Here is a 13,206-nt window from a genome sequence, read left to right on the forward strand (position 1 = left end):
TGTCAAGCAGTGAGTGGTGCAGCCCGATTGTTTTGGTACCAAAGAAAGATGACACCCTGAGATTCTGTATTGATTTCAGATATTTGAATGCAGTATCCAAGTTTGATCCCTACCCAATGCCCAGGGTGGATGACCTGCTGGAGAGAGTTGGATCAGCAAGGTACATTACAACACTTGATCTGTGTAAAGGATACTGGCAAGTGGCTTTGGCGCCAGAAGCGAGAGAGCTGACAGCCTTCAAAACTCCTTTTGGTATGTACCAATTTAAAGTCATGCCATTTGGGCTTCAAGGTGCACCAGCGACATTCCAACGATTAATGGACCATGTACTGAGAGATGTGTCAGCATTCTCTGCAGCATATCTGGATGACGTGGTGGTGTACAGCCAGTCCTGGGAAGAGCATGTCATTCACCTACAGAAGGTGCTACACTCCATCAGAATGGCTGGACTGACTATCAATCCCAAGAAGTGCTCCATAGCCAAGAGAGAAGTTGAGTACTTGGGCTTTGTAGTTGGCTCTGGGAAGATAAAGCCGCAGGTTGGAAAGATTGAAGCAATTCAGTCCTTCCCAGTTCCGACAACAAAAAGGAAGGCGAGAGGTTTTCTGGGTCTAGTAGGCTGGTACCGGAAATTCATACCTTCTTTTGCAGAGCGATCCACTGTACTTAATAACCTCACAAAAGGCTCAGCCCCTAACAAAGTGCGTTGGACGGAAGACTGTGAGCAAGCATTCAGAGACCTCAAGGAAGCAGTTTGCACACATCCAGTTCTACACAGTCCAGACTTCAACAAGCCATTCATCTTGCAAACTGATGCTTCGGGAGTTGGCCTTGGTGCTGTCCTTCAGCAAGAGGTGGATGGTGAAAGAAGGCCTGTGGTGTTTCTGAGTCGGAAACTACTCGACAGGGAGACGAGGTATTCGATGGTAGAGAGTGCTTGGCCATGAAATGGGCTATTGAGGCCTTGAGGTATTATCTTCTGGGACGTCACTTCACTCTGGAGACTGATCATCGTGCCCTCCAGTGGTTGAACCGCATGAGGGATGCGAATGCCCGCATTGCAGGATGGTACCTGTCTCTGCAGCCTTATGACTTTACGGTCCAGTATAGGCCGGGGAAGTCAAATGTGGTTGCTGATTGTTTATCTAGGATGACAGAGGACTGAAGCACTTCGTGCTTAAGAGAGGGAGGAGGAAATGTAAGGAAGAGGACTCCCTTACTGCATTTATTTATATTGTATTGTCTGTATAGCACTTTAGAGCACACCTTTCACTTTATTAAAAGCACCTTATCAAGCACTTTATGTAGCATTGCACTTTAAGCATGGATTTGCACACAAGAAGTTTAAATATTTATTGACTATTTATTGGGAATTTTAAAATCAGTTGGTGGCCTTGTTTCAGATCCTGCACAGCTGCTCCTCATCAAGGAATGTGGTGGTTGTCTGTCAGGAGAGAAGAATGGTGATTGAGATTGTGATTAAGGTTTACCAATAAGGAAAACTAATGCAAGTGTGTGTGTGAAATCTAGGGATAAAAGTGGTGCAAATAAGTGTTTGTAAGTTAATGATTACTCACCTTTCTTGCCTGTGTCCTCTTCAAGGTGTTTGGGCAAATGTTTCCCTGGGGGTCCAGACACCATTTAAAGGTTCCGGGAGAGACCATTGGTAAAGAGAGTGTGGTGAATCTTTTTGTGCTTGGGTTTCTGGGTTTTTATAATATTGGGTTTGGTGTAACATTAAAGTGTGACGTATTTATTAATATGTAAATGTGAAAATGTATTTATTTATTTATTCTTATTGATATATTGTATACTGTGGTGGAAGGTTGGGATTTAAGAATTTACCTGAGAGTGGAATAATGGTTAAGTTTGTGACAGCTGAACATATTTAAGGCTGCCAGTTGTCATTAGAGGGATATTTTTTGTGCTGTGAAGAAGCTCGACAAGTTAATTGTTGTAAGGAGAGCCATAGAGCAAATAAATACTTTGTTCCACTACACTTGCCTTGGTCTGTCTCACTGTGTTTCCAGCCGCTAAGGGCTGCCCTGTTACAGCCACGATGATCCATTTGGCAAAGTAAATCCATTGGGTATCCTTGTTGGTCTTCAGACAACAGTTCTGACGGCTAAAGAACCAAATGGGACAGGCAAAAAAAAAAAAAAAGCATGTTTGCATCCCAGAAAACTCGACAATGCAATCCCCCCCCCCCCCCCCTTTTAAAATAGGTAACATGCTTCTTTTGCCTGTTATTCTTCTTTAAAGATCAATATTGTTTGATGTGGATGTCAGCTCCTTTTATGTTTGAGTCAGTATGTTGTAAAATAGTTGTGATATTGCAACTGTAGTCTATTGGCAGATTTTACAGTTGGAACACATTTTTAAGTACATTCCTGGCTGCATCAACAGAACCTGAATAGATTTCTGGCATTCTGATCATTCAGCCATCATTCCACTATTCTTGTATATTTTGTTTTTGTAAAGACAAAAAATGCATGTGCTAATGTGGACAGAAACAACTAGTCAAAAGGTGCGTGAGAGTGTGTGTGACTGGCATTCTGGGTATTCCTCTATATAAGTTTTTTAGTGTTCCTATGAGAAGGTGGTATTAAGAATGTGATGCTGCTGCTACTAGTGTGAACTATATAATGCATTTGTTAGCCCACTCACTACTAGCACAGCATAGAAGAACCACCTCAACGGGACAAGACTCAGCAGTCCATCTGCATCTAAAAGTCAAAGGTCACTCTTTCCAGGACACCAATGTTCACATTTTGGACAGAGGGGACAGATGGTTTGAAAGAGGAGTGTCCACTGTGAACGACCATCTTTGAACAGAGGCGGTGGCTTACGACACCAACTCTCTGCCATCTGTAATCCAATTTTGAGATCCTTTCCCAGATGCCTTAATGCCCACTCACATCCTGGGCCTTTTGACCTCAGGAAATCACATGATGGGGTGGGACTCCACACCAATTGCTCTTAGAACTGAACACTTCTCGGATGAGAGGTGAAATGTCTTCAAGGAAACTTAAAGAAGTCCAGACTCTTCTCTTTTCAAGTTCCTTAGACAAGAATAGACAGCTTCCCTGTCATCAACTGTCAGTCAGATTTCAGTGCAAAAGTTGTTTTTTCGGGTGGGGTGGGGATTGCACTGAGACTGGATTCATCCAGTGTGAAGTCGTGGGTAGAAGCAGAACGCAACTGTGGTTTTGAATATTGTTTGAATTTTTAATATTCTACTTCAAGCATACATTAAAAGAAGCCAAAGGTAAACAAACTAAGTAATTATGGTATAAAAGGATCTATACCCTTTGTCACGGTCTGGGGACCCTGGGCTCGAACTGACGATCCTTGCAGGTTATCCGTCTCCCTGCCTATGTTTATGTTCAATCCTGGATGTTCTGGGTTGTTGAAGGGAACGCGACCCTGGAAGTATTCTCACACTAGAGGCTCCCACACCTGCTGCTCGTCAGCCATCACTAGTTGCAGCTGATGGCCTTGTTAGGAGCGCCCTACTTAAGAGTGCGGCTGTGCCCCAGTTGGTGCAGGATTATACAGTGGCTACTTGAGCTGGGAGTGGAGTCACGGTGTGGAAGAGGAGTTTGGAGTTGCTTTTGTCCCATTTTGGACATTCTGCACCGTGTGGGGAGGAATCGCCACGGGGACCACAGTGTCTGGGAATGTACATAGTAGTCGTTTCACTGTTCACTATAAATAAGACTCGTTGTTCATCTGCATTAGAGTCCTGCTTTTGAGTCCAACTTTCCAACAACTCCACAGTCTGCCATCGCAGTCTGTGACACCTTTTGACTAAATAATCCATCATGTTATAAACAGCTGGAAATCAGAAATGAAAAAATGCTATTTTTTTCACTAAAAAGCATATCGAAGAAAATTTTTATTATTTTCCTGAAAAAAAAGCCTGTAGTTATGAAATCACCACAAGCACAAGTTCTTGACATTTACCGTAGGCTCTTCAACTTACAATATAAAGTTCTTTGAGGCAACTGTTGTTGTGATTTGAAGAATAGAATAAAACTTTATTAATCCCTTGGGAAGGTCCCCTCAGGGAATACAAATAAGGACAAATACCAAAAGCGTACAAAAAATTAGGAAACAAAATATCAGCAGCAATAAGAATTTAAGAGGTAATAATTCTCCATGAATAAAAGTGTAAACAATGGCAAAGTATCAGTTTGTTTAGTTTAGCTTATTGCACTTGGTCAACATTATCCACTCCTCCCCTGCTCCTGCTGCTCCTCCCCGTCTCCACATGTTGGTTCTACTCCTGGGGAAGAGCAGCTTGTCTGTGCGTTGATGACAGTGTGTACAGGGTGGCTGACATCATCCATGATGCAGTTTGTTCAGACTTTTTCTCGGCCACTGTCGCCAGATTCAAGCTTCATGTCAACCACAGAGCCAGCCAACCTGATAAGCTTCTCCAGCCTGGAGAAGTCTTCTTTGGATGTAGCATTTGTAGTATTGTTCTGTTTAATGGTTGACACATCCTAAAATATATCATTATATCACCAGACTCTAACAGAATATATTTATGTAAATCTCTCTCTTAATGTATATCTACATTTGTGTTATCAATATCTATGTGTGAAAGAAAACCCAACACCATAAACTAAGTATAGTGGATCTATTTAAGTGGAACACAAAACCTTTAATTGAATTAAGACTGCTGTGATGCCTTCATTATTAAATATTTTTTAAACTCTGCTCTGCTTCTCCTCTGTTGGGCGTCCTTGTTAGATTTACACCTTATATTAATTACAACTGGAAACTAAATGAAATAATTTAATGTCACTATTATGTTAGATTTGTTGAGCAGACTTATTTCCCGTCAATTTCAATCAATAAGCATCTACAACTAGATTCTCAACACTTCATCTTATGCTTTGAATGATGACCAATGAGGTCACAGTTTATGGGGGCAAATGAGCTGACACTGCTCCTTGTTTCAGTGCAAAATTTGTCCATAAATCTAAAAAGACAAAAATAAAATATATTAACATTCCTAGTTTGATCAAGCAATTACCTCTTGTGTTTTTGAAGCACAAAAAAATAATAAAATAGCAAATGTAGTAAAAACTCACTGTGTTCAGGGTTGTTTGTCACTTAGGCTTTAGGAATCATGTTCTCTAGAAAGTCAAAATTTGCTGTAGAAAGTCAAGTCAGACACACATTGTTAGTCCACATCCTGCTCTGATCTGAAATTTTCTCAAGAATTAACCTTGAAAAAGTTATTTAACATAAAATACAGAAAATGTTTTATTCTGCACAGGGCATAAGCGATCAGAGAAAACAAAATAGAAAGAAGTTTTACTTACGAGATGGGGGACGTTTTTCTGAATTACAAAGAAAAATTATTTCAGTTGCATTTATCAAATGTTATACCTCATATCTTTTCTCTCAACCAATTGCATGACAATGCTCACATTGTCACACAGCTCCTATTCTTATGGAACTGTGACTCTGGGCCTTGTGGAGCTTATTCTGTTTTGGATAAACCATCGAGTAAAAAAGATTTCTGTTTTTGTCTCTTACCTGTTCTCTTTTTGTAGTCAATAAAACCAATTACAGCAATCACTGCGAGAACAAGCATTGCAACGATGATCGGGATGATCATGGCGAGTGAATTTCCTGTAGATGACACAACAACAAATGAATCATAACCTGAACAAATGAAACATGTTAAAAGAGACAAACATCAGTTTGCTAATCAGATAATACAAAAAAAAAAGATGCTCACAAATTTAAATAAACTGTGAAAAGACAGAAAATTGGGCAATAATTTAAATCAGAGCACCCAAAACTTTAAATGGTAATGTTTATTAAGAAATTAACAAATCAGTATCAGTATGAAAATCTTCATAATCATGTATACAACTTACAATTTTCATCAAACTCAAATAAAAGCACATGAACCGCATGATTTTTACACTAAACTACGTGCATGTTTCCTACCTTCACTTTTACCCTTGTTGGTTTTGATCACTGCTTTGTCCAGTTTAGTGATGACGTTCTCGTTCCCACCAGAGAGCTGAAACACACAGTCGTACCTCTGCCAGTCTTCAGGTCTGACTGATGAAAAATCCAGATCGACACTCATCTGAAAGTTCCCATCATTGTTGGTGAGAATCTCTCCTTTCCTCACACCCTCATGAAGCTCCTCTCCATCTTTCTTCCAGAACATCTCAGCTCTGTTAGGATAGAAACCTGTAGCGTGGCAGGTGACCGGAGAAGAGGGAGTCTTCTGGAGGAGAGACACTGAGGGAAGAACTGAGGAGAGAAGAGAAAGATAGATGCTATATTACTATTTAGTGCATACTAATTTAATTCCTGTGTGATTTTATGTAAATTTAATGCCTTAGTTAGCCTTTAAATAAGCTTATTAGCCTTATATTATTTAATGATAAAGAAACGGAGGTTGGGAGAGACTGGTTATGGGGTGCTCCGGTGGTAGAGCAGGTCACTTACTGATCGGAAGGTTGGTTAGTTCGATTCCTGGCTTCCCCTAGTTTGCATGCCAAATATCTTTGGGCAAGATACTAACCCCAAATTGCACTATGATGCATCAATCGGAGTATGAATGTGTGTGAATGTTAGCTAAAAAAAGCACTTAGACAAATGTGCTTGTGTGAATGGGTGAATGCACAAGTTGCTCAGAAGAGTAGAAAAGCGCTATATAAGAACCAGTCCATTTAACATTTACCAAAGGTCAGAGTGTAGGTGGTGGATAAATTGGGGCAAAAGGAAAATATGATTAAAAACAATTGTAATTAATTTATTTAATAATTAACAGGAGTGACAGAGAAATCAGAAGAAAAGTAGAAGGGGGTAAATGTCAATGTGTGAGTGGAAAGTAGAGAAAGAGCAAATTTAACTCAACTGAGGCACAGTGATGTTTTTTTGGAGGGGGGGGGGGGGGTTGTAATGCTTTTATGTGATGTTTTAATGGTCAGAAATAGGAACATATGAAGATTGTTCTGGCCACAAAACAGCATATTTATTTTTTATTTAAGTATTTATTGTCACTGTCAGAGAACAATGAAATTGCGTTTGGGGCTTCCGTACAACCCGTAAAAAAAAGCATGTGATATGATTTCACCTGTTTTCATCAGAGAGCTCCTCCCATAGTGCACAAACTTCTTCAGCCACTCAGGACAAATCTGGGTGAAGTAATTCTTTTCCTGCGCAGTCAAGGCCCTGTCATTCTCCCACTTGTGTTTGGTGATGACAGCCTGAGGTGTTGGAGCGATCCACGTCCCTGTTTCCAGGTCACGTGCTACAAAGTCTTCTCCATCATAGCCAAACTGATCATAAGCTTTAACTTTTCCAGTTTCATCATCCCACTCACAGCCATACATTCTCTGAAAAATGTGAACACCTGACAGAAAACAAAACAAAACTTTGCATTAAACCCAGGAACATTAGCAGCACACAGCATTAAGAATCGACAACATCTTTACAACAAAACACTGATCCACGGTTATTTATTAACAGAGGATATTAACATCTGTTGTTTTTGGCTCAACATTCTTGCTTTTATAACATCACTGCCATCAGAAACGCCTCGGTGCATCATCACAGGTGTTTTCTTTACGTGAACATGTAGCGTATGAGTCCACAGCCCCAGATGTGATCATGTTGTTATCTCTGTACTGTGGATGATTTTGGAGAGAAACTGGAGTATTTTTTATTTAGTTTGTCTTGTTTATTTTGTACGAGGGAAAGTTGATTAAAGTTGTTTTTACCTGCAGGAGGATTTGGTTGCTGTGAGTTTTGTGGGTTAAATTGAGGAAATGTGTTGACTTAAAGAGGATATGAAACAGAACATTTTAGCAGCTTTTACCCCAAATTAAGATAATTGTGATTTATTCTGAGAAAAATGTTGATTAAAAGTGATTCTTGTTTATAGCATTTTTCGGGCTCTGTGCCATGTGGTCGTCAACATCACTCATTACGTCACCAGGTTGGCTGGTTGGATAGCGCTCCCAGGAGTGCGGTACTAGTGGTGAGCTTATCACCACTTAAAGTCCTCATTTATAAAGAGCTCCTCAATCCCAGCATCACGGCCAACAGCTGTATTCTCTTGTTTAGTTTCCTTGTTTTCCATCAAGTTGTTGCTTCTGTCTCTAGTTAGTTGATATAAAATGATCCAGCCCTGCTCACAGCAACCAGCCAACCAGCAGTGACGTCACTGTGTACTCAGACAAGATGGCACTGCACGCGCTCTAAAAACTTTATTTTTTTAAATCCAGTTTTAGACGGTTTTAAACCTGTGACAGTTTTTTAAAAGTAGGCGTCCATGTTGCGCTCTGCTCTGAGTTAGGATTTTACACATGCTGTGACCTTTGACCTTTATTACACATGTAAAGAAACAGGATTAAAAGTTAGCAGAACTATGAAGAAGTGACACATGTTTAATCAGCCAATCAGCTGAACATCTCCAGGTGAAAGAGCACCAAGTCCCAACATTTACCTGGTGCTCTTTCACCTGGAGATGTTCAGCTGATTGGCTGTCAGGTCAGCAGTGATTGGCTCTCACTGAGACGCTGGCTGATGTGTATTTTACTTCATGCTGGAAATGAAAAATAAACTCAGACCTCAACGTCTCCATCGTCCGGCTGAGTGCTCGGACCTGCTACCTGCTGCTGTGAAGGAGGAGCTGCTAATGAAGATTACACACTTATGCCGTAAGGTAAGCACCCCCTGTGTGTCCGTCCATGTAACTACATCTTATAATAGATGAATGAGGGCGATCACAAAGAGACAACATGAATTTTATGAGACAATTTTTTTTTTTAAATCAGTGTTTAGGGTTATTATTGGTTTCTAACAGTCCTAAAAATACCAGATGTGAAGTTAATACCGTTTAGAAAATTTGAGACATTTTAAGGCTTGAATTTCCTTGATTATAATTTCAGGTTTTTTAAAGACCTGCAGGATGTTTGTTAAAGTTAAATTTGTCTGTTAATAAAAACTTAAAGAAATGTGGAACCCAAAAAACATTCAACATGCAATGAAACTCAGGTTTCTTTCATTTAAAAATGAGACAAAAATCTGTATGAAATCCAAAGAAATATGAATTTCCTGTCAGATCTCAGCTTGTGTTTCCTTCTGTTGGTCTTTGTGCTTCTTACCATAACTGTTTTATAGTTATTAGTCATTAGATACTTTCATATTTATTTAATTTGCTGAATTTCAGCATTGGACTGAAACAATAATTCAGGCCATGAATTAGCTTTGGACCACCTTTGGTGTTTTTCAGCACTGTGACCAGGTCAGATTTTTCTTCTAAAAATGTTAAAACATTCACATTAATAATATTATTGGATGTGCAGCACAGAGATCTGTGAGCGCTGCTGATGCTGTGATGAGAGCAGACAGTCTGCAGGTGAGGACGACACGAGAAATGCCTCCGTGCATCATCACAGGGTATTTTCTCTGAGTGAACATGTGAACATGTGGAGTTACGTGCCATCTAGGCCCAAATGCGACCACTTTTCCAGCCTGTCTAGTTAACAACTTTTGGAAGGGAGGGGCAGGTGACCCCTCCCTGGGGCCAGCTCCCCCGCTGACCCCAGTAGGCACTCCCATACTCCGCGACCCGCCAGGGAAAGGGGGGCCCAGGCCCATCCAGACCGGGGCCCAGCGCAGCAGCGCCCCCCGGCCCCACAGAGCCCGGGACAGTCCACCCAACCCCACCACAGAGAAAACTGCACCCACCCCACCATCCACTCGTCTTCCAGACTACATGAGACAATAGACGCCCAGGCTGAGATCTTCCTCCACCTCTCCTGTATCTCCCCCTCCTGCAGAGAGTTCCTGAGGGGAGGAAAGCTCCTGCAAGGTGTGACAATCTCCCCCACCGGTTGAAGAGCCCCACGGGCGACTCGACACACCGCAGATTAATAAATCAGGACGCATGAATGCCTCTGAAAATCCTGCCAGAACCCCTCCTTATAGGTGGCAGCAAAGTGAATGTGGGATGCATTTATATGGTCTGCGCTCCTTCTTTTACTGGAGTTTAGATTAAGTGGTGGAGAAAACCACTGGGAGGCCCTGCATGAGTCAACAAAACGCTCACAGCTGTTACTGAGCACCGGAAAACTCAAGATCAGTGACCAACCAAGAAAAGCGTTTTTTTCTGCCGCTTGTAAACGTTGCCTAGATGCTTGAAGTATGAAGCGGTGTTTTAGGACCAAAAAAAGCCCCCCCCCCCCCCCAAAAAGAAACTTTTTTTTTCGCCACTCATTCTGGTAGAGGTGATTTTATGGCGTCCTGATTTAAAAACACCATCTTAAATAATCAACTTTCAGCCAGTTTATGGGAAATGTAAGACATTTTAACACTTAATTTCCTTTATTATATTTTCAGGCTGTTGTCTATTAGTAAAAAAACATCTGAACAAAAAATATTCAACATAAACTGAAATTCAGATTTACTGTCATTTAAAAATAAGACAAAAATCAGTGTGAAATACAGAAAAATGTGATTTTCCTGTTAGACCTCAGCTTGCATTGTCTGTCTGTTTGTGTTTCTTATTTTTGGTCTACCTACTTCTGACCAAACTGTTGTGCTATTTGACTCAAAGTTAAATATTTATTTATTTTCCACAGAGTAGCTTTGAGTTTGTCACTGATTTATTTATGGAACCTCTCTGCTAATGAAAGATAATCCTGAAAACATTTCCTCATCAAAACAGGCTGTAATTTAGTTAAATTCTATTAGCTATTAATGAGAATGTTTGCGGGTTTACAAAATTATCTGAGAAAACAGTGAATTTTGTCTTAATAACTTAAATACTTCCAGTTCTTCAGCCATATTAAAGTGTTAGTAGTGTTACTGTCACATGAATGTTCATTAAGATGATTCATAAAGAGGCCTTGGACAGTGAGCGGCTCACTGAGCTGTCTCTACTTTCACCCTGATGCAAATTCAACCCTCCTTTGTATTAAATAAAACATCAACATGTGTTTAATGGAATCTGGAAAATATTATCTGAAGCAAATGTTATCAAAACTGTGACGTCCCAGCACATTTAACATCTCAGCTGGATGATAGATTATTTCATGATAAATTGCTGTTAATGGTGTCGGACATATTTTCTTGTTCTATAATTTATTACAACATGATTATTTGCGAGGGAACTCTAAACTGAGAGGAGCGACTTCCTGTGAGCTGCAGGAACAGACAAACACACTAAGATGGATCCTGAGCAGCAGACTCAGATCCTGATCCTGGGTTTAAGTTTCCATCCTCTGAAACTCTGCAGCCTCTTATCATTCACAAAGTCCTCTAACTGTGAGAAACTACACACCAGACTGTCCTGAGGTTTCCAGGATTGTTTTTATATAAAGTCAAATATTAGTTCACAATAATTCTAAAACAAATACATCTCAGACTGATTAATTTAATCCTGCTGATTTTCTGGAGATTATTTTCGGATTAATCAATTAATTGAGAAATTGTAGCAAAAATCCCCATCAAGGTTTCAGAGACAAAACATCCTAAATATAAACAGAAAACTGCAAACTGCTGGTGACCTTAAAAATCATAATATGCAGTGACAGTTTTTGCAAGCCAGCAGCACAGAGGTAGACAGGAAGAGACTGCAGAAGGTTTACCACTGCCCCCCGCCCTCCTTGTCTGCCCATTGCCTCAGCAGGGCCAGAAACATCTTGAAGGACATTAACCACCCCAGCTACCATCTTTTTAACCTACTGCCCTCTGGCAGGCGCTTCAGATCCATACGGGCCAGAACAAACAGACTCAGGGATGCTTCTTCCCCAAAGCTATCACCATACTCAACTCAAACTTGCACAAAAAGTAATCTGCACTGAAATATCATCAATTCTCTTCCTGTCTGTCTCTGTCTCTGTCTCTGTATGTATGTATATATATATATATATATATATATATATATATAGCTAGGCGAGTGGCTCCAGCAGATCCCGGGAACAACATCGGAGATCTCTGTCCAGAAGAGCGCAGTCCTGGGAACAGCTAAGATACTGCGCAGGACCCTCAAGCTCCCAGGCCTCTGGTAGAGGACCCGAGCTTGAAGGATAAACCGCCCGCAGGGGCGTGCTGGGTGTTTTTTTTTATATATATATATATATATATATATATATTGTATAGTTTTTATAATGTGCTAAATCACATGTGCACTTTTATAGAGCGGTTTCTAATCTCGTTATACTATGAATATTGACAATAAAGGCTTTCAATTTCAGTTCAATTCAATTCAAATATCATGAATTTATTTTTATTATTTGATTATTTTGATCAACTAATCAGTTAACTGACAAATTATATAAGTTCAGACATGATCCTTAAAGCTGTTTGAATTAAATTAAAGCTTTCCAGACTGTAGTTCTACATTCATTATGAATTATTATGTTAATAATTGTAATCTGTAATCTGAACGAAACATTTAATGTGTGCAAACCTGTTTACTACTGAAAACAAATCACACTGAAAACATTAACAGCAAGTATCAGTAAAAAATGAAACATGAACAAACCTCCAGTTTGGTTGAAGCGCTGCTTTAAAATCTCAGTGTTGGTTTTGAACCACTGCTGGGTGCCCCTCCTTTTTGCAGTCTCTCTCTCCCAGTACTGCTGATCTGTATTCCTGGCAATCCAGTCCTGTTTGGGAACATCTTTCTCTGTCCTGCTGTCATAATAATCAATCTGAACATCATCAACCATCCCAACAGACACAAACTCTGGGAAGTTTGGGACTTGAGAGGATGCAATGTAGAAATACTTCATAGAGTGGGTCACTGTAAGAAACAGTTAATGTTGTGAGATCTCAGGAACACAGATTTATAAATCACATATTTTTTAAATAACACAATAAGAAAAACTGCAGCACGTTAAAGACATCCTGTGATAATCCTGCTGTCCGTTCAATAAACACAAAACAGATTTATGAATAGATAGATGTTTATTGTCATTTTTCTGATCATCTTTTCTTCAAAGCTGTAATTTTGTGTTTTGTAACAGATTCTAGTTTGAACCTGATTTTCACAGAAAACTTTAAAATGTTGAAACTGGTGTCTATCTTTCAGTTTGGTTTAATTCAGTTCTCATGATTAATGGTTTGAACTCATTATAACTTTAATTTGACTATATTTTTATTTTATTTTCCATGTTAAAGAAAATATTCATTATTTTTTAATCTGTTTTG

The 13,206-nt window shown here is 39.8% G+C and overlaps 1 protein-coding gene across 1 annotated transcript in view; it reads right to left on the minus strand.

Moving 5' to 3' along the window:
• The window catches only part of LOC146548723 (uncharacterized), a 28,784-nt gene that overhangs the window by 9,214 nt on the left and 6,364 nt on the right, over nt 1–13,206 (minus strand). Inside the window, exons 2-4 of the mRNA XM_085263392.1 lie at nt 12,539–12,799; nt 7,118–7,396; nt 5,986–6,288 (exon numbers count right to left, since the gene is read on the minus strand). Coding sequence (XP_085119518.1) covers nt 5,986–6,288; nt 7,118–7,396; nt 12,539–12,799 — 843 coding nt within the window. The remainder of the gene's footprint in view (nt 1–5,985; nt 6,289–7,117; nt 7,397–12,538; nt 12,800–13,206) is intronic.

Source organism: Mchenga conophoros, linkage group LG22 (assembly GCF_057382185.1).
Source record: "Mchenga conophoros isolate Kocher_MC1m ecotype Shallow Benthic linkage group LG22, M_conophoros_male_GT1.1, whole genome shotgun sequence".
Lineage (NCBI taxonomy): Eukaryota > Metazoa > Chordata > Actinopteri > Cichliformes > Cichlidae > Mchenga > Mchenga conophoros.